The 27,358-nt window shown below is 45.7% G+C and overlaps 1 protein-coding gene and 1 long non-coding RNA gene across 5 annotated transcripts in view; one reads left to right on the top strand and one right to left on the bottom strand.

Annotated features, from left to right (window-relative positions):
- LOC117028094 (uncharacterized) overlaps positions 1–16,996 on the bottom strand; it is a 79,812-nt gene extending 62,816 nt beyond the window's left edge. Inside the window, exons 1-2 of the long non-coding RNA XR_004424066.1 lie at positions 16,859–16,996; positions 7,613–7,732 (exon numbers count right to left, since the gene is read on the bottom strand). This is a non-coding gene — a long non-coding RNA (uncharacterized LOC117028094). The remainder of the gene's footprint in view (positions 1–7,612; positions 7,733–16,858) is intronic.
- Positions 16,997–17,031: 35 nt separating this feature from the next.
- Positions 17,032–27,358, top strand: part of HMGXB4 (HMG-box containing 4) — a 32,703-nt gene continuing 22,376 nt past the window's right edge. The window contains exons 1-6 of one of the 4 annotated variants that reach the window (XM_033116247.1): positions 17,082–17,147; positions 21,696–21,794; positions 22,418–22,566; positions 22,814–22,892; positions 23,000–23,114; positions 23,967–24,922. In XM_033116247.1, the coding sequence (XP_032972138.1) occupies positions 24,035–24,922 (888 nt within the window). In that variant the 5' untranslated portion in view covers positions 17,082–17,147; positions 21,696–21,794; positions 22,418–22,566; ... (1 more) ...; positions 23,000–23,114; positions 23,967–24,034. Of the gene's footprint in view, positions 17,148–21,695; positions 21,795–22,417; positions 22,567–22,813; positions 22,893–22,999; positions 23,115–23,966; positions 24,923–27,358 lie in introns of all 4 variants that reach the window. The other 3 variants (XM_033116248.1, XM_033116246.1, XM_033116249.1) reach the window with 3 other exon arrangements.

The following is a 27,358-nucleotide window of genomic DNA, read 5'->3' as shown; positions in this document are numbered from 1 at the left end:
TAAGACAAAGCACCAAGTGTAATTCCATCATATGGCTCAGAAATAACCTCCAAAAACAACGCCTAAAGAGAAGCTTCAGAAATTGTCTTAGAATTCGTCTTAGAATGGATAGCTCTGTTGGCAGCTGCCATTGTATGCAGGAGGCGCTCAGAACAACAGGGCTATGTGATAGGAAGGCAGATTTGGGCTCAATACCAAGAATTTTCTTTAAAAGTTTGCGTTGTACAATAGTGGAACAGGCTACCTCATAGAATCAGGAGTTCCCCATTCATCCAAAAGTTAGCAGTTGTTAATATTTACTGAGTACCCACTGGTCCACGTGTTGGATTACGACAGGATGCAACATAGAAAGGTAACTACCCCTTGGAGATGATATCCTATATATGCCAAGGCAAAGTCTGGGTGATTCCAAGAACGCTGCAGAGGGGGTCTCCTCAATCTAGACTCCCAAACATTGGACCAGACGACTTCCAAATACAAGATCTGTTTCTCATATCCTGATTTCTCATATCTCATTTCCCAGTTAATTTCATGTAAGACTAGTGCCTTCTAGGGATCTCCTGGAGAGACTGGAGATGATACTAGAAATCCAGTACCAAAGAACAGTGGAGAACTTAAGTTAACTTACATCTCAACAAAACTGGGGAAGCGGAAGAATGCAAATCTGAACCTTTGTTCGTCCTACTTCCTCTGCACTTAGGTCCCTTTCCTGGCTTAGGTGCACCAGCCCCACGTAATTCCCCAAACAAGCATCACCCCCCTATCAAAACATTCCTGACCCTCCTTACATTTAACCTGTACAGAGGTCAGTAATAATGATAGCAACAACAATGAACATTTGAGCACTTTCTATAATCAGGCACTCTGCTATGCATTTGTCATGTAAGCCTCCCATCCACTCTTGGCTAGACACTACTATCCCCATTTTACAGATCAGGAAACTGAGGCTAAGCATCTTGCCCAAAGGGCAGGGCCCACATTCAAACCTAGAGCCCACAACCTTGCCCACTCTCTGCATATTAACACGTCATCACCTGACTTGTTTGTTGCTTTGTACCCCCCCCCCCAGCCTCCACCAGACTGAGCTCCCCAGGGCTGGGACCTTGTCTGATCTGTTGATCCATCTCTGCATGTTTGTGCTTCCAATGCCTGGCTCAACGCCTGGCGCATGTTGGGCCTCACAAAGGATTGGGGAATGAATGAACAAATGAATGAATGAATGAATGAATGCCTCAACCTCACACTGGTAGCCACCTGTCACAGTGATCAGAAAATCTGCAGTCCCTTTGACAGTGGTTATTAACAAAGAATCTCAGTGTGGGATAATGAAAGTGACAGTGTGTGCCGTCTGGCCACACAGCCTCCCTCTGTCTCCGTGCCTGCACGTCTGAGTGAACAGATAACTCACGCTGAGATTTACTTAAAAGGCATTTAACTCAACTCACACGTCTGCCGACCAAGCCTATTTACTTGCAGTAATCTATTCCATGCATTACCATTTTGATTTTCAGCACGGAGACAGGGTGGTGGCTTGGTAGGATTTTTTTTTTTTTTCCCTCTCGCAGTTGAGTTACTGTCTGCTTTTGTGGAATAAATTGCTATAAATTGACTTACCAGCACTCTAAAAATGGGGAAATATATTCTCGATGCTATATGGGCAGCTGACAACTTTGTGGAAATACACAAACTGTGTGTCCAAGTTGATGCGGATGGTGATGAACTGTGATGGATGATGGGAGAATGGGGGCCATGGTGGTGGAGACACACACTGCACACTCTTCCTCCGACTCCTAGAAGGGAGGCCTAGAGGTGGAAGGCTAGGAAGACCACACAGCTATGAGGACAAACAAGGGGGCTGAAAAACTAGCTTGGGAAATACAATAAAACCGGTCCAGTAAAGAGGGTTCTGGGGACACCGTCGGTGCCCCACCTTTATCCCCTCACACGGCTCTTCCTGGTCCTGTGTGCCCACCTGCCAGCTTCTAGGCACTTTGCTTGTAAAGGCTGCATCTGCAAACTCTCTTTGGAAGCCTGCCTTGGGCTACTGGAGTGGCTTTGCAGCTCTGCAGCCCCCGTGGGGCAGCTCTTAGCCAAAGACCGTCTGATGTGAGAATATGAAAGCCCAGGCACTCTGGCTAGGCACTACTATCCCCATTTTACAGATCAGGAAACTGAGGCTAAGCATCTTGCCCAAAGGGCAGGGCCCAGATTCAAACCCAGAGCCCACAACCTTGCCCACTCTCTGCATATTAACACTTCATCACCTGAGCTGTTTGTTGCTTTGTACCCCCCCAGCCCCCACCAGACTCTGAGCTCCCCAGGGCTGGGACCTTGTCTGATCTGTTGATCCGTCTCTGCATGTTTGTGCTTCCAATGCCTGGCTCAACGCCTGGCGCATGTTGGGCCTCACAAAGGCTTGGGGAATGGGCCCAGTGGAGACGAGTGGGCACAAGCTCTGAAGTCTGATAGACACTCCAGAGCTTCCCACGGAATCAGACGGATGCGGGGGCTTCACCTAAAGTCACACGTTTGCTTGGCTTCTTTCCCTTCTCTGTCCCCCTTTCCCAATGTGCTGACGGCAGTAAGAGATGATGTAACAGACGCTGGCTACCCAAAGCCATTTGCACCCCGCTGTCCCCTGCCTCCCGCTATATAGAGTGTGGAAAGTGAAGCAGTCACCTATCCAGATTCCCCTGCAGCCGGGGAGTCATACGACACAGCTCTGGCCAAGAAGATGTAGATGGAAGACCCTAGAGAGTGGCTCCCTTCCCAAATAAAAAGACGAAGGCTCTCGGTCAGAAGGAGCTAGGGCCTGGGATGTGGAAGTGACGCTTGGAGAAGCAGCAGCTATCTTGTGACCACAAGAATCAATGCCAAGACTGAGGATGGTAGAACAGAAAAAGCAGGAGAAGCCAAGGTCCCCATGACATCCTTGGGCTCCTCGTCCAGTCCTGAGCTGCCTGCACATGATAAATGTACCCTTTACCTTTTTAAGCCTCTGTAGCAGAGTGTTCTTGTACTCAATCCTAGCTGATAGGAATGAGGGCTTGCCCCAGAGGGACAGAGGGGACAATGTGGGTGATAAGACTTGACGCCTGATTAGACACGAGAGGAGGAGGGCATCAGGATGAAAAGAGTATCTTTCCCGAGATAAGGACTAGAGGCATACAAACACATTTGAGTGGACAGAGGCAAGTAAGCACCATTTTAATAAGTTGCTATGGACTGAATTGCGTCCCCTGCCAAATTCATTTGTTGAACCCCAGTGTGATGGGATTTGGAGATGGGGCGTTTGGGAGATAAGTAGGATTAGATGAGGTCCTGAGGGTGTGGCCCTGATGACGGGATAAATGACCTTCTAAGAAGAGGAAGGGACACCAGAGCTCTCTTCCTGCCATCTGAGGACACCGCAAGAAGGCAGCCGTCTGCAAGCCAGGAAGAGCGTTCTCAGCAGCAACTGAATCCGCCAGCGCCTTGATCTGGGATCAGCCTTGATCTGGGATCAGCCTTGATCTGGGACTTCCAGATCACTGGCAAATGAGTACCTGTTCTTTGAGCCACGCAGACTACGGCATTTTGTGTGGCAGCCAAGCAAAGTAACACATAAGTACTGCGTGTTGTGCTCATGAATGGGTTTTTTCTATTGTCCCCCCGTTGTGCATAAACCCCCAAACTGAGGACAATGGGCCCTCCATACTCTCCCGTCTAAGGGGAGCTGTGACACAGCCACGAAGGAGGAGCTGGGAGAGGACAGAAGCACCTCTGCTCCCCGGTCATTAGCCCTTCCCCCCGAGTCCCTCCAGGCTCCGTGAATGCAGAAGAGCTAGACGCGTGCAAAGGGACTGGGGAGAGAAGGCGAGAAGGAAGCCCTTGCACTGGGGGAGAGGACTGTCACTTTTGCTTTCCTGCTACACACACATACACACACACACACACACACCAGCCAACTGTAAGAAAACCACCTACAAAGCTGCGGGCTCTGTCTCAGTTTGGGTTCCCCCAGAAGGAGACCTTGCGACAAGGACTCCAGGATGAGTGGTTTACTTGAGAGGTGACCCCAGGAAGCAGCAGAAGGGGAGAGAGACCAGGAGCTACCGAAGGGAAGGCAGTGGAGAGGGCATGGTTGTCGAGTGATTCCTCTGACCACCAGGAGATCAATCCTCCTGGGGAATGCCGGGGGCCAGTGAGGAACAGGAGAGCCCCGGCCCGTGCCCCTGGAGGGTAAGGGAACTGGGTACTTATCTGCCAACACGCATCAGTCATTGGTCCGGGGCTGCGGCTGGGTGTGGACTCTGCCCTTCTGGCTGTCACTCCTGCTGAAGGAATCGTAGAAGCTGTGGGGCAAAGAGACGCAGTGGCTGTCCCCGAAGTCAGCCCGTGAGCATCAGGGCCAAGGACGGGGCGGGGCACCCAGCACCTGCTCCCGGCTGCCGGAGACAAAGGGACCTGGGTCTATGTGAACGCCACAGACTTTCTGACCTTGCGGCTAGGGCTCACTGAACAGGGCAGTTTGGAGGGGCTCCTGGAGAAGCAGGAAGCTGTGCGCTCCACTGCCGGCGACGCGGCTCGGCGGTCAGAGGGCCCCCTTGGCACCACGGCCCATGGCAGAAGGCTGGACAGTGGGGACGTCTCCACGGGGCCCTCTGAGGAGTCCACACGGGATAACCTGTACCCTTGGCCTTCCCTATGCCCCTGCCAGTACAGGTTCCTGGGACCACAGGTCAAGCCTGACCTGGAGAGAGGGAGACCGGCACCAAGTGGAACATGGAGTTGAGGTTCTCAGCTGCAAACCAACGAGCTACAGGACCTGCCTGCCATGTTGTTGGAGGGATACGGTAGCACATACTGTGCCCCATCTGGTTGAGAAGGTCCATACATCCACAGGTCAAGCAGCTACTGAGTACCAGACACAGAGCCAGGCGCTGGTCATGGCTGAGGTCATTTTGTCCTCTCAACAGTACGAGGGAGGTATCAGTGGTCCTGCCGTGCCGCTGAGACACGTGAGGCTCAGAGAAGTCCCCTGCTAACTCAGGACACACAGGCAATATGTAGCAGAATCTGCATTCCAACCCAGGCAGGTCTGCCTGGCTTTCAGACTAATTTTGGATGCCTTCTTCACCGGTGGGTAGGCGGATAAACGAATCATGGCATAGCCACACACCAGAATCCTACTCAGTGATAAAAAGGAAAGAACTACTGATACCTGACAGGACATGGGTGAATCTCACAAACATTATGCTCAGTGAAAGGAGCCAGACACAAAACACCACATGCTATAGGATTCCATTTATATGAAATTCTAGAAAAGGCAAAACACAGTGGCAGGAAGCAGATCAGTAGTTGCCAAGGACCAGAGATGGGGGAGGCAAGGGGATGCAAAGAACCTTGGGTGGGAGAGGGTGACAGAAATGTTCCATATCATGATTGTGGTAATGGCTATACCTCTGCATGCATTCGTCAAAACTCAGAATTGGCCACGTGGAATGGTCGATCACACTGTATATAAATCAAACCTCAATGAAGCTGGTAAAAATCATGGGCGCCTTGAGTTTGCGGTGCCAGTGGAAAAATGGTAGAGACGAGTCTGGAGCTCAGAGGAAGTAAATGGGCTGCAGAGAGATTTGGGGGGGTCATCAGGAGATCCACAGTAGACCCTGGCGCGTGGACGAGGTTCCCGAGGGAGAGTGTGCAGAGCAAGAGGAGGGTGCAACCCCGAAATTGATGGGACGCTGCAAGAGAACCATCGGAGCAATGAAGGGGAAATCAGAAATGGTGTCCCAGAAGTGACCAGAGGGCTATTCTCTCAGTCCTTAACGTTTCCCTGGTTGGGGTGGCCCTGGGAACCACGGTGACAAAGTGGGAGGACGAGTGACGGTTAACGGAGGCAGCAGAGGTGGATCAGGCAGAAAGGGCCGCAGAGTCATTCCCGGCACCTGAGCGACTGCGCGCAGGTTGGCTGACCCTCCCTCTCCCCCTGCCCACTGTATTCACCCAGGTTATCCTCGGTTTCAGACACAGAAACCCAGAAAAACACACTCCACTGAGGACTCAAAACCTCCCCTTAAGGGTGTTATCAGAACCAAGGGCGCTCTGGCCACATTAAGGCGTGCGCTGGACGGAGGGAGGACAGAGCTAGAGAAATAAAAAGAAATTACATGCAAGGTGGCGGAGTGGGAAAAAGGGAGCGGAGCTAGAGTAAGTATCTAGCTGGAGGGAGCCTTCGAGGTGAATTCTAGACCAACGTCCCCTACATTTGAAGTTGAGAAGCTGAGACCCAAGGGGATAAAGAGGAAAAGATAAAAGCTGTGGCACTGGTGGGTGCTCACCCTTATTCGTTTCCTCAACTACCACTTACAGACCTCATACTGTGGTCTACATACCGGGAGGGCAAGGTCAAACAGGGCAGAGTCCAGCTCTGTGGGAGGCCACAGCCCAAAGCAGGGGACGGCCTTGTCCGGTGGAAATTTCCTCTCCATGCAGCTGAAGAGTAACAGCGTCCTAACTCCCAACCCAGAGTTATTCAAGTATTTGCATGAGACGGGTGAATACAGATGTTGAGGACCTCAAGCCTATTCAGAGCCCTATATAGAAAAATAATGCAAAATTGGGTTTAAGAAAAAGTACAAGGGGTCTGTACAGGTGAAAGACCCTGAACTTAAGGTTTTTTTGGCTTTTAAGCAATTCCTCCCCTGACCACACCAAGTTCAAGAGGGGAAGTACTTCTAAATTGGGCCAGCAGCACCCTCTAGTGGACACATGGAGGAACGCCTCAAGGAGCCCGGAGCCTCTCAGACACACCCACCGCACATCCTACAGCCAGCCAGGCGGGTCTCCTTTTGCACCATCACCTTTCAGGAAATTTCTCGACGGCCTATAGCCCCACCCTCCCAACGCCAGAGTTGTAGAATCATGATTAGCGGCTCAGAGATCAGCATCTGGATCCAGTTACTTGTAGTTTGATTTGAGGCAAGTAACTACCCTTTTGAGCTTCAATTTCCTTTCCTGTAAATAAGGTGTATCTAAATAAAATTAAGTGTCTATTTCAGAGGGTGGTTCTAAGGATTTAAGAAAATGACTCAATGGCAGTGCTTTATACAAAGGGCTTTGATATGTCAGTTATTTTTCAAGGAAAATTTATTGACGTTGACATATTTTTCTGTTCCTACATCAACCATTCTGAAGAAATCACGGTTACTATGCACTCAAGAAGGCGCCATTTAAACTGTGCAGGGTAGAGAGAGGTGTGTGTGTGTGTGTGTGTGTGTGTGTGTGTGTGTGTGTGGAGAGGGGTGTGTGTGTGTGTGTGTGTACACACCTCATGCACTGCTCTGCAAACCCCCAAAGAGTGATGTGGGAGTTTATTCACCTCCAGAGTCCCCCCAGCATGTTCCTGTCTCACAGGCATCGTAGGCTTTCGAAAAAATCAGGGTGAATGGATGACTAGAGAGGACCCGCTACACAGATGCATGATGGGTGGAGCTAAATGAGCATTTTCTTTCTTTTTTACTTCTAGTTATATTTGGACATAATTTCAGATTTAGAAAACAGTTGCAAGAATAATGCAGACTTCTCGGGTACCCTTCACCCAAATTCCCCACACGTGCACATGTACCTTAGCCTTCTCTCTGTCCTCTCTCCATAGAGACGAGAGCCTGTGTGGCGTCTTCAGAACCATCTGGAGTAAAGTGCAGACATGACGCTCCTTTGCCCCCAAATCTTCAGTGTGTATTTCCTAAAGACAAAGACATTCTTTTACATAACCACAGTCCAATTACCCAAATCAGGCAATTCACGTAAATACAATACTATTGTCTACTGCATGAATTTCATTTAGATTTACCAGTTGTCCCAAAGTCATCTGCACAAAAGAAAATCCAGGCTCATGCATTGCATTTAGTTTTTCTGTCTTTTTAGTCTCCATTAATCTCGTCTCCACTAATCGCGCACACACGCACACACACACACACACACACACACACACACCTGCACACACCTCCACGCATGCTTCATGACATTTTTCAAGACTTCTGTAGAGAAGTTTTAGGTTTACAATAAAATTGAGAGGGAGGTACAGAGATTTCCATTGATATTTTCAAGAGTACAGGCCAGTCATATTGTAGGATGGCCTTCATTTGGGGTTTGTCTGGTGTTTCCTCATAACTGGATTCAGGTTATGCATCTTTGGTAAGAATACCAAACATGTATAGTGCCATCCATGTAGTGTGTGACCTTGGAAATCTCACTTGACCTTTCTGAATGTCATGCTCCTCCTGTGAAAACAACAGGATGAGACCAACCAGGTACCAAAAGGAGAATAACAGGTGTATCTCAAACCACAAAGCACAAGAGCTGTGTGGGGACACGTGGGCTGGGAAGTACAGAAAAGTGCCAAGTGCGTCCACCATGTCGATTTCTCTCACACTGGACTTGACCAGGAGATTGCAGCTTTGAGAGTATTTCAAAAGAATAAACTTCAACAGGTTATTCATATTATTTCAGGAGGTCTGGGTGAAAGGGGCAGTGTTGTTCCATCATCCGGGATCAACCTTAGTCATCTTGTAAATACTAGGAGGTACGGAGAGGGCGGGAGAGAGATGGAAGTCCCCAAGTCAGACACAGAACAGAACTCAGGAAGCCAGAGGTAGGAAAAATACACAAGTCCATTCAACCACTCTGGAAAGCCACTTGGCAATATCTGGTAAAACATGCCTGAGACACAGCATTACCACTCAAGGAAATTCTCACACAATTGCCCTGGGGACTTGAACGAGACTGTGTGCTACTTACTTAGAGTACTTTTGTAAATGGATACAATTTAAATGCCCACAGTGATGAAAATGCATAAATAAAATGTGGTCCATTGCCACAATAGACTACTACACTGCTGTGAAACAAAATTACCTGAGTGCACAGGTGTCAACATAGATACATAGCAAAGACATAGTAATTCTCCTGTGTTGGTATTTTACGCCTTCTCCTTTTTTTTCCTGATCAGTCCAACTAGAGACTTATCAACATTATTGATCTTCTCCAAGTATGACTTTTTAAAAATAACCTGTTTGGAATGATTTCAGACTACAAAATAGTACAGCAAGTTCTCATGTACCCTTCATAGTTGCAATTCCCCCTAATGTTTGTTATCTCACATTGCTGTTGCTCATTTGTTGAATCTGAGACACCAACACTGGTACACTAAACTCTCGACTTTGCATCTTACTCTGCAGACACCAATGAATAATAAGGGAATACGAAGAACAACTCTATACACATCTGTAGGATTGTGACTCTAAGTTTTGTTTTGTATTTGACAAAAAATTTTATATATTTAAGGTGTTCAGCATGTTTTGATATATGCATACGTTAGGAAATGATCAATCAAACTCATTTATACATGTATCACCTCCCATAGTTACCCTTTGATTGTTATTCCTTTTCCTTCACTCCCCCAGCCTCCGATAACTACCCATTCTACTCTCTGTTACTATAAATTTGAGGATTTTATTTTTTGTTTTTGTGGGCTTCTTTAGATTCCGCATGAGATCATGCGACGTCTGTCTTTCTGTGTGTGGCTTATTTCACTTAGCATCACGTCCTTTTTTACGGCTGAATGATATTCCATTATAGTATAGATACACCACGTCTACTTTATCCATTCATTGGTCAACAGACACTCAGGCGGTTTCCATGTTTTGACTATTGTGAACAATGCTGCAATGAGCAAGGGCATGCAGGTATCTCTTCAAGATACTAATTCCATTTCCTTTGTATAAATACCCACGAGTGGAATTGCTGGATTATATGTTTGCTCTACTTTTCACTTTTTGAGGAACCTCCATACTGCTTTCCATAGCAGCTGCACCAATTTCCATTCCCACCAGCAGTGTATGAGTGTTCCTTTTCTCCACACTCCACCATTTATCTTTTGACTTTTTGATAATAGCTGTTCTAACATGTGTGAGGTGGTATCATTGTGGTTTGATTTGCATTTCCCTGATGATTAGTGATTTTGACCACCTTTTCACATACCTGTTCACTATTTGTATGTCTTTTTTGGAAAACTGCCTATTGAGGGAGGTCCTTCACGCATGGTTTTAATCAGAGTGTTTTCTGCTACTGAGTTGTATGAGTTCTTTATATATTTTGGATTTTAATCCCTTACCAGACATGTGGTGTGCAAATATTTTATCCAATTTGGTAGATTGCTTTTTCATTTTGTTGAGTGCTTCCTTTGCTGTGCTGAAGTTTTTTAATTTTGTGTAATGCCACTTTTTTTGTTGTTTGTTTGTCTTTACTTTTGTTGCCTGAGCTTTTGGTGTCATGTCTAAAAAAATAAATAAATAAAAATAAATAAATAAATCCTTCCCAAGACAAATGTCAAGGAGCTTTCCCCTGTTTTCTTCTAGGAGTTTTATGGTTACGAGTCTTACAGTTGAGGCTTTAATGTATTTGAGTTCATTTTTCTGTGTGATGTAAGAGAAAGGACACATTCTTTGGGTTCCAAGGTCCTACTTGGTCTGCTTTGTTCTCCCCAACTCTCGATGTCTTCTTACATTTGTTTGTATTGGATGTCCAGAATTTTTTAGTTGTACTTAGCAGGAGGAATAGGGGAAAGTATATCTACTCCACCTTCCCAGAACCAGAAGTCTTCTTGAGTTTCTTTTATGTTATATCTTTCACATCTCTGTTTAGCATCCTTCATCTTCTCTGTACCTTCTTCAACATATGGAATATAATTCTGTTTTTAATATCCATCATCTCTGTCTTTTCTGGGTCTGTTTATAGTGAGTGATTTTTCTCCTCGTTATGGGTCATATTTTCTGGCTTCTTTCTAGGTATGTCTGGTAATTTTTATTGAATGCCAGACATTGTGAGATTACCATGTCGGGCACTGGATAGTTTGTATTCCTATAGATAGTCTCCCACTTTGTTCTAGGGTACAATTAAGTTACTTGGAAACAATTTGATCCTTTCAAAGCTTATGTTTAAGCTTTGTTAGGTGGGATCAGAGCAGCCTTCTGGGGCTAATGTTCCCCCAATAATGAGTGCTCTAGTAACTATCCCATGAATTACAAGATTTTTCCATTCTGGCTAACGGCAACCCGAACTGTTCCCATCCCTGCAAGAGCTGCAGAGAACATTCTCTCTAATCCTTTGAGCAGTTCTTTGCCTGGCTTTCGGTAGTTCCTTTGCACACATGAGCTGATCAGTCCTCAGCTGAAGACTTGAGGGGACGCTGTAGAGCCCCCCGAGCTCACTCTCTGAGCAGTGCTCTCCTCTTCTGTACTTGGCCTGAGAATTCCAGCCACCTTGACCTCCCAAAGTCCCAGCTCCATCTCCTCAACTCAAGGAGACCACCAAGTTCCACCTGGGTTGCCCTTCCTTACACTGCAGTCTGAAAACTTCAGGCAGGAAGCGGAAATAATCCTACGGCTCACATTGTTGATCTCCCATATCTCGGAGATCACTGCCCTGGGCTGCCTGATGTCCGGTGTCTACAATCCCTTGTTTCATATATTTTTCCTAGATTTTTTTAATTGTTAAAGGCAGCAGAACAAATCTGGTCCCTGTTATTTCAACTCGACTAGAAGCGAAGTCTCTCAAAGATGTAATTTTGAATGAAAAACACCAGTTGTTACCAACGGGTACATCTGGTTCTATACCACTTAGGTAGCTTTGTAAAACAGTGCTAGTACAGTGCAATATAACATAACACCCTATACTATTAACGGATAATAATAGATAACACACATAGCATCTTCCAGGTATTGGGCACTGCTGTGTAAGTGCTTTGCTTACCTTATTTTTATTTTGAGAAGACAAAGTCTGGGGCTCAGAGATGTCTAGTAACTTGCTCAAGGTCACACAGCTAGACAGGAACAGCGTTAGACTTTAACATAGGAAGTATGGCTCCTGAGTTAATGCCCTTAACCATTCAGTGGCTCTGCCTGTCATGCATATCTGTGATCAGAACAAGGACAGGAAGGACACAGGCCAATTTCAATTCCTCTGAGAAGAGGGGCAGGAGCTATGGATGCGGGGTGTAGGGAGGGGGCTTAAGCTGTGTTCACGTTTTCTCTCCTAAAATAATAATAATAATAATAATAATAATAATAATAATAATAATAAAAAAAATGTAAAAACTGAAGCCATTATAAGTAGAATAATGTTCACATTCATTCAGTCCTGGAGGTGGGTACATGGATATTTGTACTTTGAGATATAATTTTAAAATATTTTCCTGTGGGGGAAAAAAAGGAAAGACAAAATAAAGGGTCACTACCACAGGCTAGAAATGCGCAGTGGGAAGAGAAAGGCAGGCAGGTCAGGAGGAAAAGGCAGGGGCTGGCCCTGGCCCTTCCAGACTAAGTACTAATTCTCCAAGTGGCCCGACCTCCCCCAGCACTCCCAGAAACTGGCCCCACAGACACACCACTGCTTGTCATTCTGAGGTTATGATGCAGCCTGAGCCTCCTTTCACCTGGCTGTCCCCACCAGGAATGGCATCTCATCCTACCCCATAGGCAAGGATCAGCTCAAAGGCTTCCTCTTCCCTGCAGCCTGGGGACCAGAGAGCGCCTCGGGGTCCAAACAGCAGGGGAGAAACCCGCCAGGTTACACAAAAGGGGAAGGGGGGATTCTGGGCTCACGTGATAAAGCATGCCAGGGGCGGGGGATGGCTTGGTCCACACACTGAGCATCCTCGAGCCTCCCTGTGTCTTTCCCATTTTCTCAGATAAGCTCCTCCCCACAGTGGGAGGCATGGCTGTCAGCAGCCGCCGGTTCAGATCCTCACGGTTAGGATGAGAGACACAAGGACCCCTTGCCTTCATCTGAAGTTTTAAAACAGCCCCAGGAAAGCTCCGGCAGAGGTGTTATGATTACCACCGCTGGAGTTCTGTGCCCACTCCTGAAGTCCGGGCAGGGGTGTCAGCACAGAAGATGAGGCAGCCCGAGCGAACCTAACCCATCACCACCACGCCCTCTATAACTCTCCCAAGCAGTTTCCATCTCTGTCTCCTAAGTCCCAAGAAAAACGGTTTGTCCCATTTTTCATTCAACATCATCTAACCCAAAGGATTCGCTGAATACCTACCACGTGCCCAGAAGGACAAAGATCCCAACCTCGTGGAATAGGGAAATGAGGTGTGTAAAAGGGTTGTTGCAATGCAAGGTGGGACGTCAGTAATAGAAGCATGTTACCAAGTGTGTGGGAACCCCAGAGGACAACTTAGAGAGGGAGGATTCGAGCTACATCTTGAAGAGTAAATAGGAGCTTTCTGGGTGCAGAGTGGGCAAAAGTGGTGGAGTGTGGGGGACACACTACAGACAAGGAAATGTGTGTCCAATGGCGTGGATGCACGATGGGGCAAGCTTAGGGGACAGAGAGAAGGTCACTGGCTGGGGCCAGTTTCAAGGGATGTGGAGAATCAAGGCTGGAGAGGAATTCGAGGCAGATGAAGAAAGTTTTTGACTTTCCATGGTAAAGTGTTCACTCTTTATGGTGTAGGCAACATGGAGCTGTTAGAATTTCATAATCTCATCTCAGCTGTGCTTTATCCTAGTAGCTATGGGGGTATAGACTTGGAAGTGGAGAGGGGGCCCTGGAGGACAAGAATCAGCTATGAAGCTGCTGCAATAGCCCAATGAGGTGACGTCATCTCTTGGGGGACATCTTTCCTTTCAATTTTTATCATGGTTTTTACAGACTTCACATTTCCCACAGAACACACACACACACACACACACACATACACACACGCACACAGAGGATAGTAAGCTCCTCAAAAGCAGGAACGCAGAGTATCACTGCCTCACTACAGAGGATTTATTATTTGTCTTTCCAGAATAGAATCCTCCGTTCTTTTGTGGAACGACACCTGTCCCACTCCAACTTATGGTTCTGCCAGAAACAATCCATCACAAGACTGACTGAGCATATGACCCCAAACCAGCCAATCAGAGTTCTTCCCTAGAATTTTTTTCCCATGGAGCTGGTGTGGGAAAGCTCTCTTTCCTCTCTGGTCTGGAGGCTTGCAAGGATGTAAGCCTGGGCTAACTGTAGCCATGGGCACTGCCAGCCTGAGAGAACAGAGCTAACAGGGAGGGATTTAAGTCCCTGCACCTGGTTGTCTAGAGGGCCAGCTTCTCTCTGGCTCTCTCTGCTTTTTTACATGGGGCATAATTTTATTCTTGTCTCTTAAGGTAGTTTTAATTAGGTCCCATCACGCCCAGTCAAAAGGGCCCTGACTCATGTTTGTACCCATCACTGCATCACCAGTCCGGCCTGACACAAAGAAGCTGCTCAAAACATTGCTGGAAGGAGCAATGCATGGAAAAACTGGTCTGAAAAGGAAAATGTCCAAATCAAACCCAACTGGACGGGCCACCACCTGCTACTGCCATGCACCGGGCAGTGTTCCTCGGGTCAGGTGGACCACAGAACCACCCCAGCCCATGGGACAGCCAGTCTTCACATATCTCCGATGGCATCCTCATCAGAGGACAAGGCGTCCTACTCACAAACCCACTGTGACCAAGTTCCTCTCCGTATCAGGTGACCAAGCGAGCCTCCTTTTCCTCTGTCCAAGTTTCGGAAACAAAAGCATCACGACAGGATATTCACTAGAGAATATTTCTCCATCGAGGCTCAGAGGAAGACCTTACAACCATTCGAGGAGCCATGACGTCCCCGTCCCCACCACCCACCCACTTCTCGCTGAGCTACCACCGTCCAGGGGACGTCTCATCCGAGAAGCCTCCACTCCCTCCCGACATTTTTCTCCACCTTTGATCATCACCTAAGACGGCATCTATTTATTTATTTTCTGCCTCGCAGGCCAACTAGAATGTAAGCTCCAAGGGAGTCAAAGACTCGATTTTGTTCACTGTCCCAGTCTCAAGACCTAGGACAGTGCCAGACGCATGTTTTCAGTAAATATTTGTTAAATGAATGAATGTATATGCAGTGATACAAGATTGGGAGCAAGTTAACAAAGAGCAGACAGAGGAGCGATCTGGCCTGAGGTCTACAGGAGGTTAAGATGAGCAATGACTTGATATGTCCATCCTCAGCGGCATAAAGAAAGAATGGGACAAATGGGACTTAGGAGGCTTTTGGGTCCAAACTAGTGGTACAGTTGGGTGGGCAGCTATTGTTTCCACCTACCTAGCCGTTCACCCTTCTGACAATAACCCCTGATTTTCCTTGAGTCTACTTTGGAGGATGAACATGTGACCTGATTTAGCCAATCGGCATATCCCATGCTTTTTGTCGAGACTGCTTTCTGCTTGGATACATGATCCAATTCAGCAAGAAGAATAACACCATGACCTCTGCCTAAAGGAATGGGAAAAAGAAACTTCTTCTCCAGGGACACTGTTAGTAGTAAAGATGATAAAACCTGGAGCCGTTGGAGTCACCACCTGGAGCCTGAGAATAAAGCCAATTCGGAGGAAAGCACCCTAGAGAGATGTCAAGAGACCTAGTCCCTCCCTGGATCCAGCCATGCCTGAAGCTACTGGACATTTCAATAACGTCAGCCAATAAATTCTCCTTTTCTGGAGAACCTCTTTGAATTGGGTTTCTGTCATTTAAACTGAAAACTTCCTGACTAATACTAAAGAACAAGAGGGAACTACATTCTTAAGCCTTGTAAATAGCTCACAGGGAAGCCTAAAATCAAGCCAGGTATCCCAGAAGCACAACTCCACACCTTTCAGTGAAATTCATTGCCTGTCTTTTTGTTGAGGAGGATGGGGGTCGATAAAAGAAGGCAACGATGCTAGTTTTATTTATTATTTGCATTTACATTTGGGGAATAAATTCAACAACTTTGTCTCAAGTGTTTGAACATCTCAGTGTCTCACAGTTGTAAGAGCAGTGATTAAACAGAATCTGATATGCTTCTCAGTGCAGAGGGAGAGAGTCTGATATGGTGAAAAGAGCACTGAACCAAGAGTCCAATAATCTGGCTCCCTGCTAATCCTTATCTGATCACTAATTGGCAGTGTGATCCAAGACAAATCATCTTGCTTCTCTTGGTCTCAGTTTCTAAGTCTATAAGATAATCAGCATGACTCTATCACTTTCAGGCACCTGTTCAATTCTAGAATGGCAAGACCACTAGGACAGGGGTTCCTAACCTTTGATGGGATCTAAAGCCCACAAAAACAACCATGTGCACAAACACATAATTTTGCATAGTCTCATGGGGCTCACAACTCTAGAAGCCAATCTATATCTCTAACCGCTCTGCTGTAAACTAACTAGAACACTCCTGCCTGCATCCCTCTAGTGACAGGGAGCTCACTACCTCACGAGGTAGTCAAATAGACTTGAACTGCTCTAGAAAAATAAGTTCTTCTTCCTATTGAACTAAGATCTGTACACTGTAGTTTCTACCCATTCGTTCAAACTCTCCAGGCAAATCAGAAAAACCCGTCTCTCTCCTGTGTGCGAAATGTCTTCATTTCTCTGGAGACGGTTTCTAACTTTTAAATGCAAATAATTTACGAGGAGAAATGCAGATGATTTGCCATGCAAATTATTTGACAGTGCACTGTTCTAAAGATATGTTCTTCCACCTCAGCTCAAATATGCCAAACATCCAAAGGCTGATGCTAATGCTTCCAAATAGGCACCCCTGCTATTGATGTGCTTGTTATCTAGGTTTTGCAAAGAGGAGAAACACTGTATAAAAATATCTTGACGGAAACAGTAGTCTTTTGGAAAGAGCGCTGCAGTAACAATCAGAAGACCTGGAGTAGCACCTGCCTCCCACTCCAACTAGCTGTGTATCCTTGGGCAGGTCACTTACTCTGAGGCTGTTTCTCATCTGTAAAATGTGACGAAACCTACCTCGGTGAGATGTAGGATGCAGTGAGGATTCAATGACAGAACGTTCGGAAAGCTTCTAGCCCAAGCTAGGCACAGAGCAAATTCTAGAAATACCAGCGCCAGCGCTCAGCAAGCTCCGCGGTTCATTCGATGCGCTCGGCACTCCTGCACTAGCGGGATTCCCCTTCGCCAGCCCGAGCCTGCGCTCTGGGCTCGACTGAGGCTCCCTGGCCGCTCGCGCTTTTCTCTCCTTCTCCAAGATGGCGGCGATCGGCGGCGCGGAGGCGGGATCCGGGCGAGCCGAGTGAAGGTAGCGGCAAGCGGAGCCCCCACAAGGCCGGGCTGGGCCCCCACCCCGAGGCGGCAGCGGCCCCGCCCCGCCGCCACCCGCCGCCTGGGCCCCGCGACACCGCCGCGGGGGCGCCCCAGGCCCGTCGCGGCCTAGCCCAGGGGCCGAGCCGGGGACTGGAGTAGCGGCTGCAGTCCGCCCCCGGGAAGGGGCTGGAGCGGGCCGAAGGAGGAAGCCAGGCGAGAGCTATTCAAATGGGGAAGGCGGGAAAGCTGCGGGGCCGGGAGGGGGCGTGCGGCCGCCCCGGGGGCCTGCGGGCCGGGGCCGCCCCTCCCCCTGCCCGGGCCGTCTCCGCCCTCGGGGGCGCGGGGAGGCCGCCGGGGACGCGAGAACCCGGGTCCCGGCTGCGGTGCGGACGGGGACCCGGGATGCGGGGTCCCTGGGGCTGTCAAGGCGAAAGGGCCCTGGGGCCGGAGCGACGAGAGGGCTGGGTCCTCGGCTGGCAGCAGAGGATGCGAGTAGCTTTCTTTTTTTCACAGAGCTTTGTTGAACTAGCTGTTGCTGCAAAACTGCCGGGAGAATCCCATTGGTTTGCCGTGGGGAACCACACAAGTGGTGGTCCTGGGGGCTCTTTGTGTAAATAACCCGGTGTTGTGTGTACTCTTTGCGTGTGACCCAGTTTGAACGTGCCCTCGTAGTGGGGTCTTCTCCTTAAGGGCCCATTTTCCCCCACCGCTGTTACTTGTAGATTCACTTTATTTGATACGCAAAAGGAGAGAAACATCTGATTCTCTTCTTTCTGATGGTTAAGCTGGTGGCTGATTCTATATCCTCATACCGTAGCAGAATAAATAAAAAACTGAATCCAAAGTCAAGCCTGTTGATTGGAGGAAGCTTGTCAAAATTTGTGCTGCTGGTTTTTTGGAAATGTGTGTTGTCAGCGGATCTGTGCGGTGGTCGTGGTTCCGCTTAATTGCACTGCAGTGAGAGGATTCAATCCCCATCCCGGGCTCCCGGCAGTTTCCAGAGCTGGCAGGGGCTGTGAGTGCTGCATAGGTAGGTTCTTGGAGAAGGGAGTGGCAAGAATTCGGAGTCGCTCAGTTTTGAGATTGGAGGAAATCTCGACGAAAAGGAGAAGATGTCACCGCCTCGTATCCTAGAAGTAACAACAGTAACAAAAATTCAGACACTGGCTACCGCAGCTGGATGTGCATCTTCCTTTTTCTGCACTGACGGGCAATTTGAGTTCCTGAAAGGAGTTCTGGAAGAAGAGAACCCGGAATCTTGAACAAGGCTCTCATCCCGGACTAGACCTGGATTTAGGATTTCCCTCACTGCCCGGTGCCCGGGTTTACTTGGTTCGCTCTTTCAATACTCATTCACATTCTGGGATGAAGAAACTTGTTAGTGATTGCTAGGGCTCAGATTACATCTAAAACTCACCTTCTGAAACTTTTTTTTCAGTATTTATAATTTGGACTTTGAAAATAGCAGAGTACTTTATTGAGGATTTGGGGTATTTTCCTAATGACTTTGGTAATCCGGAAAGCTGTGCCTGAACATGACGTATACATTTATCTACAAGAAGAGCAACTCTGCCACCCCTTTTTCACGTCCTGAAGAAAAATCCCAAAAGAGCCATTTAACAGTTTGCACATTTCACAAGTACACAGTTTTAGGACTACGTTTTTTACTTCCATAAACAATATTGAATAATGAACTTTTACTTAATGTTGTCATTTCTTAGCACACTGATGAGAGGAGCAGAATTGTAAAATTATCCCTGCCTCTTGAAGTTGACAACATTGAATTCTATAAACCAAAATTATAGAATTCAGGAGAATGGGTTTTAACACCTGTTTTTATTTGCCAACAGTTTATGTAATTATAGCCTCTGTTTTCTAATGTGAAAAATCAAACCTAACATTTTTCATTTTCACTAACCCTCACAACCTGCTGCCTAACCCTGAACTCCGAATTTGCCATGGATAATATTCGAGACCCAGAAGGAATATCGGGAATCATCTGTTCTTATATAAATGTTGCCCTAACTCTGCCTTTCTTCCATACTGTTGCTTAAGACTTCTTTATCTGGTTTCATCTTCTGTGAGTCAGCAACCAAAACTAACCCCTAGGCTGCAGTAATATCCTGATTTTAAAGAACCTAGAAATTCAGGGTCGGTCAGTAGTTACCCAGCTGTGAGGGACGTAGTCCACTGTGTTTTTAATTTTAGTTGTTGAAGCTCGTGGCTGTCCCAGTTTTTTAGTGACTAGGACTTGCCTTCAGGCCACGGTCATTTTTTTCTTACAGGTTATTTAATCCTGTAACTTATGAAATGCTCTTCAGTGTTTTTTACGAAAATTTCAGTAAGTAGCAGGCCTAATTCTAATACACGATGCTAACACCAGCACGTGTTTTCTGTGTTGGCCTGTGCCTGAGGATCAGCTCCTACTTTTCTGTTCCCTTGCACAACTTTTTAAATTCACTGGTTGTTTTTCAAAGCAGTCAGTTTTGACACCATGAGCACTTTTTCATAGTCCAGTAAGAGACCATTGTTTTCTTTCTCATACTGTCTTTAAAGGTACTTATTCCTGTTTTAACAGTTAGTTGTTCAACTCTGTTTTATGTTTTGGTGTTACAAAGGGAAGCCCTGGTTATAAGTCTCAGGACCTGCCTCCACTTCTTATAGAAGTGCATATTGTTGTCGACAACGGATGGTGGCCATATTGATGATGTTGAATATTTTAGTTTTTTTCCCCATTATTTCTCAAGCATTGTTTGCCAGAATTCATTTGGCCTGGGAAACATTTAACTTCAGGTCTCGAGCTGCAGTATTTCTTGGCATTATCAGCCTATGAAAACTAATGGGATCTGTATATTTTTCTAATAAACTTGATATTTCAGTGTCAATGAGATGATATACTATTTTCAAATGAATGGATGTCATTCCGTGTGACATTCTCCCTCCCCTTACCCCTTTTGGAGTTAGTGCCAATTGGGTGGAAAGGGGAAGAGACAGTAATTTCTGTTTGAGAAAGTTTAATGCTTAGTACCAAACGTGAGAAACTGGCTACGTTGTGTGTGCCTTGCTTCCTTATATTTCTGCGTGAGACCTGACCTTATATCCCATTCGTTTCCTACGAAAAGGCCTTTGAGCAAGCAGTTTTCCAGTTTATCTTTAAAATAATTCAGGTGATTTTGTTTCTTTTCTTTACTCTAGCTTCTCTTACCAAGTCCATTCTTCATTCCACTTCTTAGAGAAGTGAAGAAATGCTTTTTTGTGTTTCTTTCCTTGATCTTACTTCTAAGTCATTCTAGGTAATACTTCTTTTTTCTGTTTTCAACTTAGACATACCCATGCGTTATGCTTTATCTGACTTACACGGTTAAGCCTTTTCATTTCTTGTAACTATAACTCTTGTGAAAGTTTTCCTTGTGAATTAAATTTGTCTTTTGTTTCACAAAAGTTACACACTTCAGTATTATCCACACCTATGTGAAGGGATTGGCAATGTCTCAGCGAAGTGTTCTTCAGCATTTCTAAATCCCATTATAGTAATGAAGGTAAAATAAGATTTAAATAAATGACCAATCAGATCAACTTTTAAGCATCTCACGAAGTGGATGAGAACATTTGCAGTATATTTAGTATGTAATTTTTAAATTTAACAACTTTTCATGCAGAAATTGTGACGTTGCCTGTCCCTGATATATTTGAAGAATTTTACCTTAGAGTACAGTTTATGGCTTCTCATCTGCAAAGTCAAAATGGACATAGAAACTTGAAAGCCAAAAAAAATAATTTTAACAAATTCAAGGCAATCCTTAGGGCATTTAAGTCATAGTAATTTTTCAAATTACTTAATAATCACAATTTTATCACCAGTGGACAAATGACAATCCTTCCCTGGTTTTACCTGGCCTTTAAGAAAGGCTTGATAGTATTGAAAGCTGCCGTATGGCCAACTAACATAAGTGTACCTACTTTTACACTTCTGTGATTTTGAGCAATTTCACATAGCTCAACAAAATGCATACAAAAAAATATGTTCTAAAGATCTTTAATCTCCCTATAATGTGACCATTTCTGTCTAAATTGCAATACAGTAGATTTTAGCCTGTCACCAAATGGTAGGAGTTTATGGTCTCAAATGTGTGGTGTAATCTCTCTTCCTCTGCATCCTGCTTATCTGTGCATTTTATAACCATGATTGAACCTCTCCCTCTGACTTAATGTCACTTTTTGCCCTGTCTCAGTGTTATCAGTCCTGTTGGCATTTCAGAAATTCTCATTAATTTGGAAGTATTCTTTACGTGGGAGGTATTTCATATACTTCCCCAAACAACGACTTTAATTCATGAATCAAATCAAATTAAGCCAAGTGCACTTCCTACAGTTTCAAGCCCAATATACTTACAAACAGAATGAGGAGGTGACAAGAAAGACACTCCTTTATTTCTTGCCGCCCTTCCAGTCTGCCCTTGGATCACTCTGCATTTCCACCTGGAAGGTTGCTTCTCCACAGTGATTTCGCATTACAGGAGGGTTTTCCTTCTTTGTTCCTCAGGCCTGGTCCTGTAGCCGGGAAGGAGCCTGGACACAGTGACACATTCTCAAAGGCCCTGCAGGACCGCCATGGCTTATGATGACTCCGTGAAGAAAGAAGGTATGATCCCTTACTCTGAGAAGCATTCCAAAGGGTGTGTCCTCTTCCGTCCCTGCAGCCCATGGACATAGAGACCAGGACTGGCCATCACAGCCTGGACTCCCAGGTGATGATCCAGAGCACTGTTAAGCCTCCACGTCATCCCCAGACTGGGCCCATGGAAACGAAAACCAAGACAGGGTTCCAACACAAGAGTCTGAAATAGTCCATTGGGGTGATCCCTTGCAGCACTCGTGGTCCTTGCCAGCTCCAGTGTGCAGGAGTCTGGAGATAGGAGTCACATATTGGACTCCCACAGCACAGCACCTGAATCCTTATTCTTTTCAGCCTTACCTCTGCAAGTCTATGTCCACCTGCCAGATCACAGCTAAGAAACCATTCCTGAGGACGCACATTGGGCCTTTGCATAGCGTAGAACCGTTGCTTCTTCAGATTCGATTCTTGTATTTGCAGCCAAGTCATCAAGAAATACTCTTGTCCCCTTGGATCTAGACTTGTATTCCAGTGGATTTAAGGAAACATTTTAATTTGGAAATGGAGGGGCTGTGGCGTTACGTATGTGGTGATTTGGTTATTACTTACTTGCCTGTCTCATTTCCTTTCCCAAATGAACCTGTGCTCAGATTGCTTTGATGGTGATCACAGCTTTGAAGACATAGGACTAGCAGCTGGCCGAAGCCAACGAGAAAAGAAACGTTCTTACAAAGATTTTTTAAGGGAAGAGGAAGAAATTGCTGCTCAGGTCAGGAATTCTTCCAAGAAGAAATTAAAGGTAAATTCTAAACGTGTGAATTAGGAAAATTTTAAACCAATACACATTTATTGAAATATTAGGAATATGTTTACTTTTAAAAACTTTTAAAAAGAAAAGGAAACATCATTCCCATCTATATTTATTATTGTCTGTGTTTTACTTTGTTTTATGAAGTCAGAAATCATCAAAAAGCAACATTAGTTCCGCGCTGCTTTTGCCTCATCATCTTGTTCATTGGTCAATTCTTCTTCCTCTTTAATTCTAGGATAGTGAACTTTACTTCTTGGGGACGGACACACATAAGAAGAAGAGGAAGCACTCCTCTGATGAGTACTACTATGGAGGTAAGGGTGGGGAAGGGCAGCAGGTGGGACAAACACATCACTGGTTCTTGGAGTCGGGGTAGGGGCAAGGGATCCAGATGTTGCTGACTCAGTGGCCTATTTAACAGGACAGTGGTTCTTGTTCTGAGTGCCGATAAACCATTGTGAAGGAGGAGAGAGGTGGAGGGCTGGTATTTTGGAGGATTCAGCATAGAAGAACAGTCTTCATTTGTGATACACCAGGTACCAGGTTCCTTCTCTCCCCAATCATCCACTTATCTTGTGCCCATTGTTACCCAGCATCCCTTTTGCCATCTGTAGTCCTGGGCCCTCTGGCCTGCCCCTCTGGGTTACTTCTCAGTCCAGTGCATATCCACTCACAGACCAGCTTCTTTGAGCTATATTATGCACATAGCTGACGAGACTCTTTACTAGAATGGGTTTGTGCTGAACACAAACAAACAATACTCTGTCTGCAGTGTAATCTAGATTGTAACTGCAATTGACCCTTGAACAACATGGAGGTTAGGGGCGCCGACCCCTGTGCGATCGAAAATCTGCACATAACTGTGACTCCCCAAAAACGTAACTGCTAGTAGCCTATTACTGATCAGAAGCCTTACCGATAACGTAAACACAATTAACATATTTTGTATGTTATATGTATTATGAACTTTATTCTTACAGTAAAGTAAGCTAGATACAAGACAGTGTTATTAAGAAAATCAGTACATTTAGAGCATTTATTGAAAAAAATCTGCATGTAAGTGGGCCCGCGCAGTTCGAGCCCGTGTTGTTCAGGGTCAGCTGTACTTATAACCCACAGCTGTAGCCATTCTTCTGGGGATGCTCTCTTTGGTTGCTTGTGAAGACTCGGTGAAGAAACACAACTCTAGTGGCGAGAACTGTCTCCAGGGTCAGAGGCAGAATCCACCAAGCCAAGAAGCTCAGGGGCATCGTCTCTGAATGTTAAGAATTGGTTGAAGGGCCTCCCCTTGAGTTATTCCTCGTGTTAGTTGGGGGTTTTGGGTGAGAGAGAAAACTTGTTGGAAGTTGCTTCGTCATATGGACACTTCTTCTCTTGATTATTTCTAGATATTTCGTCTTTGGAATCGTCACAGAAGAAAAAGAAAAAGTCCAGCCCACAGTCTGCTGATACAGCTATGGACCTGTTAAAAGCTATCACTTCCCCACTGGCGACAAGCTCCAAGCCCTCCAAAAAGACGGGGGAAAAATCCTCTAGTTCTTCAAGCCATTCAGAGAGTAAAAGGGAACACCACAGGAAGAAAGTTAGTGGAAGCAGTGGGGAACTCTCCCTGGAGGATGGTGCTTCCCACAAATCCAAAAAAATGAAACCGCTCTATGTGAACACTGAGACACTGACCCTTCGTGAGCCTGACGGTTTAAAGATGAAACTTATTCTCTCACCAAAGGAAAAGGGAAGCAGCTCAGTTGATGAGGAGTCTTTTCAGTATCCCTCCCAGCAAGCAACTGCGAAAAAATCCTCTAGGAAATCGGCTCGGGATGAGCAAGGTGCTTTACTCCTAGGACATGAGTTACAGAGCTTTCTGAAAACGGCCCGGAAGAAGCACAAATCATCCTCAGACCCACATTCATCTCCTGGCCCCGAAGGCTGTGGGTCTGATGCTTCCCAGTTCCCAGAATCCCACAGTGCTAACCTGGACCTTTCAGGGCTTGAACCTATCCTAGTAGAATCAGACTCATCCTCTGGTGGGGAGCTAGAGGCTGGCGAGTTAGTGATAGATGATTCTTACCGGGAAATCAAGAAAAAAAAGAAATCAAAAAAGAGCAAAAAGAAGAAGGACAAGGAGAAGCATAAAGAGAAACGCCACTCCAAGTCCAAGAGAAGTTTAGGACTTTCTGCTGCCACAATGGGAGAGGTCACAATGACACCTGGCACTCCTCCCAGCATCCCCTACTCGGGAGCAGCTGCCCCTCCCCCACCGCTTCCTGGCCTCCACACAGATGGGCATAGTGAGAAAAAAAAGAAAAAAGAGGAGAAGGACAGAGAGAGAGAAAGGGGAGAAAAGGTAAAACTTTTTTTTTTAAGTGGTGGTGATAAAAGATGAAGCAGGTTTCTCCTTGATGGTAGTAAATGGACTTGGAATTAAGCAGCTCAGGTGAACCACTGGAAATATAGCAAGGTAAATCTCTTGGTATGATACAAAGTATAAAGTACTGGGGGTGTCAAAAAAATGTATACAAGTGGACACTTTGGTCAACGTTGCTCAAGCAGGAGTTCGCTGTAATCAGAAGTGTCTGGACACTCACGGTAATAACCACTTTGAGTACTTCTTGTAATTGCAGAAGTCAAATGTGACTTGTGTTCCTCTTTTATTATCAGTGTATATTGAGTATTAAAATTTTAATACAGTTTTCCTTAAAATGTGTATACATTTTTTTGGCACCTTCTGTATTACCAGTGGCCGAGTCTGGTACAAAAATAGGAGCAATCTTAATTATTTATAGGTTTTCTTAATACAGTTGTTGTCCTGTTGTGCCCGGCATAGATTTAGGTCTACCAAGGCTTATTCTGACTGGTACTTAGCATTCACAGAAGGAGCCAACCCCCGTTTCTTGCACTCAGCAGCACTGTCTGCCTGGGGCGGTTGAGAGCTATGAAAAGGTATTGTGTGAGTTCATTTTGAAAAATAGGTTTTCAAAATTCGGAGAATCATAACCAAGTTAACAGAATAAGCTACTGGTTTTCCACTACCTGGTGTTGGCTGCTTTCTGGTAGTTTTGGTGACCAGTGGGTGTTCTTTCACCTTTCGAATGCTTACCGTTTGCCAAGCCCAGTGACACAGTAAGTGCCAGGAGGTGCAGAGGAGCAGGGCCTGCTTGCAGACCTTAGGGAGCGCCCTGTTGAGGCAGGAGGAGCAGTCAGCCACCTGGCTTGATTTCTTTCTTCACAACTTGAGAAGTTTTCTAGCAGTTGTACTTCAGGGGCTCATGACAATATCACTAAAGACTCCCTTTTAAAGAGAAACAGTTTTTCCTCTGTTATCAAGGGAATATATTTTTGTAGAAATTTAGGAATTCAGAATCACAGAAAGAAAAAAATCAATCATAGTTTTGCCACCTAAGGACATCCATTTTTCTTCCTTTGTTTATAGTTCTACAAAATGAAATGTCAGATAAAATATGAAAGAAAAGCTACCAAGAAAGAGAAAATCAAATATACGAGGTGTGATCAAACAGTATGGTGAATGTTTAAATTTAAAAAAAGTTATTACAGGGCGGCCGGTTGGCTCAGTTAGTTAGAGCGCAGCGCTCATAACACCAATGTCACCAGTTCAATTCCTACGTGGGCCAGTGAGCTGCGCCCTCCACAACTAGATTGATAACAACGACTTGACTTGGAGCTGATGAGTCCTGGAAAAACACACTGTTCCCCAGTATTCCCCACTAAAAACATTTAAAAAAAACAAAAATTTTTTTTAAAAAAGTTATTACAGTAAAAGACATATTGCCATTAATCCCCCTCAAAATACTCCCCGTTGCATCGAACACACTTATCCCATCCTTCTTGCCACCTTCTGAAGCAGTTCGGGTAGTCCTCTTTCATGAGTATCTTTAGTTGCACTGTCATGGCTGCCTCAATGTCCTGAAGCAGTTGAAAATATTTACCTTTCATGGTCATTTTGACTTTGGAGAAGAGCCAGAAGTCACACTGTGCCAGAGCCAGTGAATAAGGTGGATGAGGACACCCCGTAATGTTTTTATTTGACAGAAACTGCCATATGCCAGAAGCGATGTGTGATACAGAGCGTTGTGATGATGGAGGAAGATTTACGGCACACTTTAAAACACACCTTCTCCCAGCCGTAGCTCACACCCGACTGACTGCACCAAACAAGTTGAAACTTGTCACACAATGTTACTAAGGTTCGACGCGCCGCTTCCCGTGTTGAAGATCCCTGCCTTTCCGTTGGATGGCACTCGGCAGCAGCATTCACCGTATTGTGTAATCACAACGAAAGTCTCCATGTCACATATCGCTTCTGGTGTGGCAATTTTGTCAAATAAAAACAGTGTGTCCTCATCCACCTTATTCACTGGATCTGGCACCATGCAACTTCTGGCTCTTCCCCAAAGTCAAAATGACGGTGAAAGGTAAATGTTTTGAATCGATTCAGGACATCAGGGCAGTCATGACAGGGCAACTAAAGACACTCATGAAAGAGGACTTCCAGAACTGCTTCAGAAAGTGGCAGGAACAATGGGATAAGTGTGTTTGAAGTGAGGGGGAATATTTTGAGAGGGATTAATGCAATGTGTCTTTTACTATAATAAATTTTTTCAAACACTCACCATATATTTTGACCACATCGTATTATTAAGAATTTGGGAATTGCAATTTCATTTCAGTCTATACTTGAGGTGCAAGTTATTTTCCCCACTGCGAAGAGTGCAGAAAACATGTCTTAGAAAGAAAAACAAAACTATACCTTTTGAGCCAAGAA

Source organism: Rhinolophus ferrumequinum, chromosome 10 (assembly GCF_004115265.2).
Source record: "Rhinolophus ferrumequinum isolate MPI-CBG mRhiFer1 chromosome 10, mRhiFer1_v1.p, whole genome shotgun sequence".
In the NCBI taxonomy this organism is placed as follows: Eukaryota; Metazoa; Chordata; class Mammalia; order Chiroptera; family Rhinolophidae; genus Rhinolophus; species Rhinolophus ferrumequinum.
This window is presented reverse-complemented; position numbering and strand designations above follow the sequence as displayed.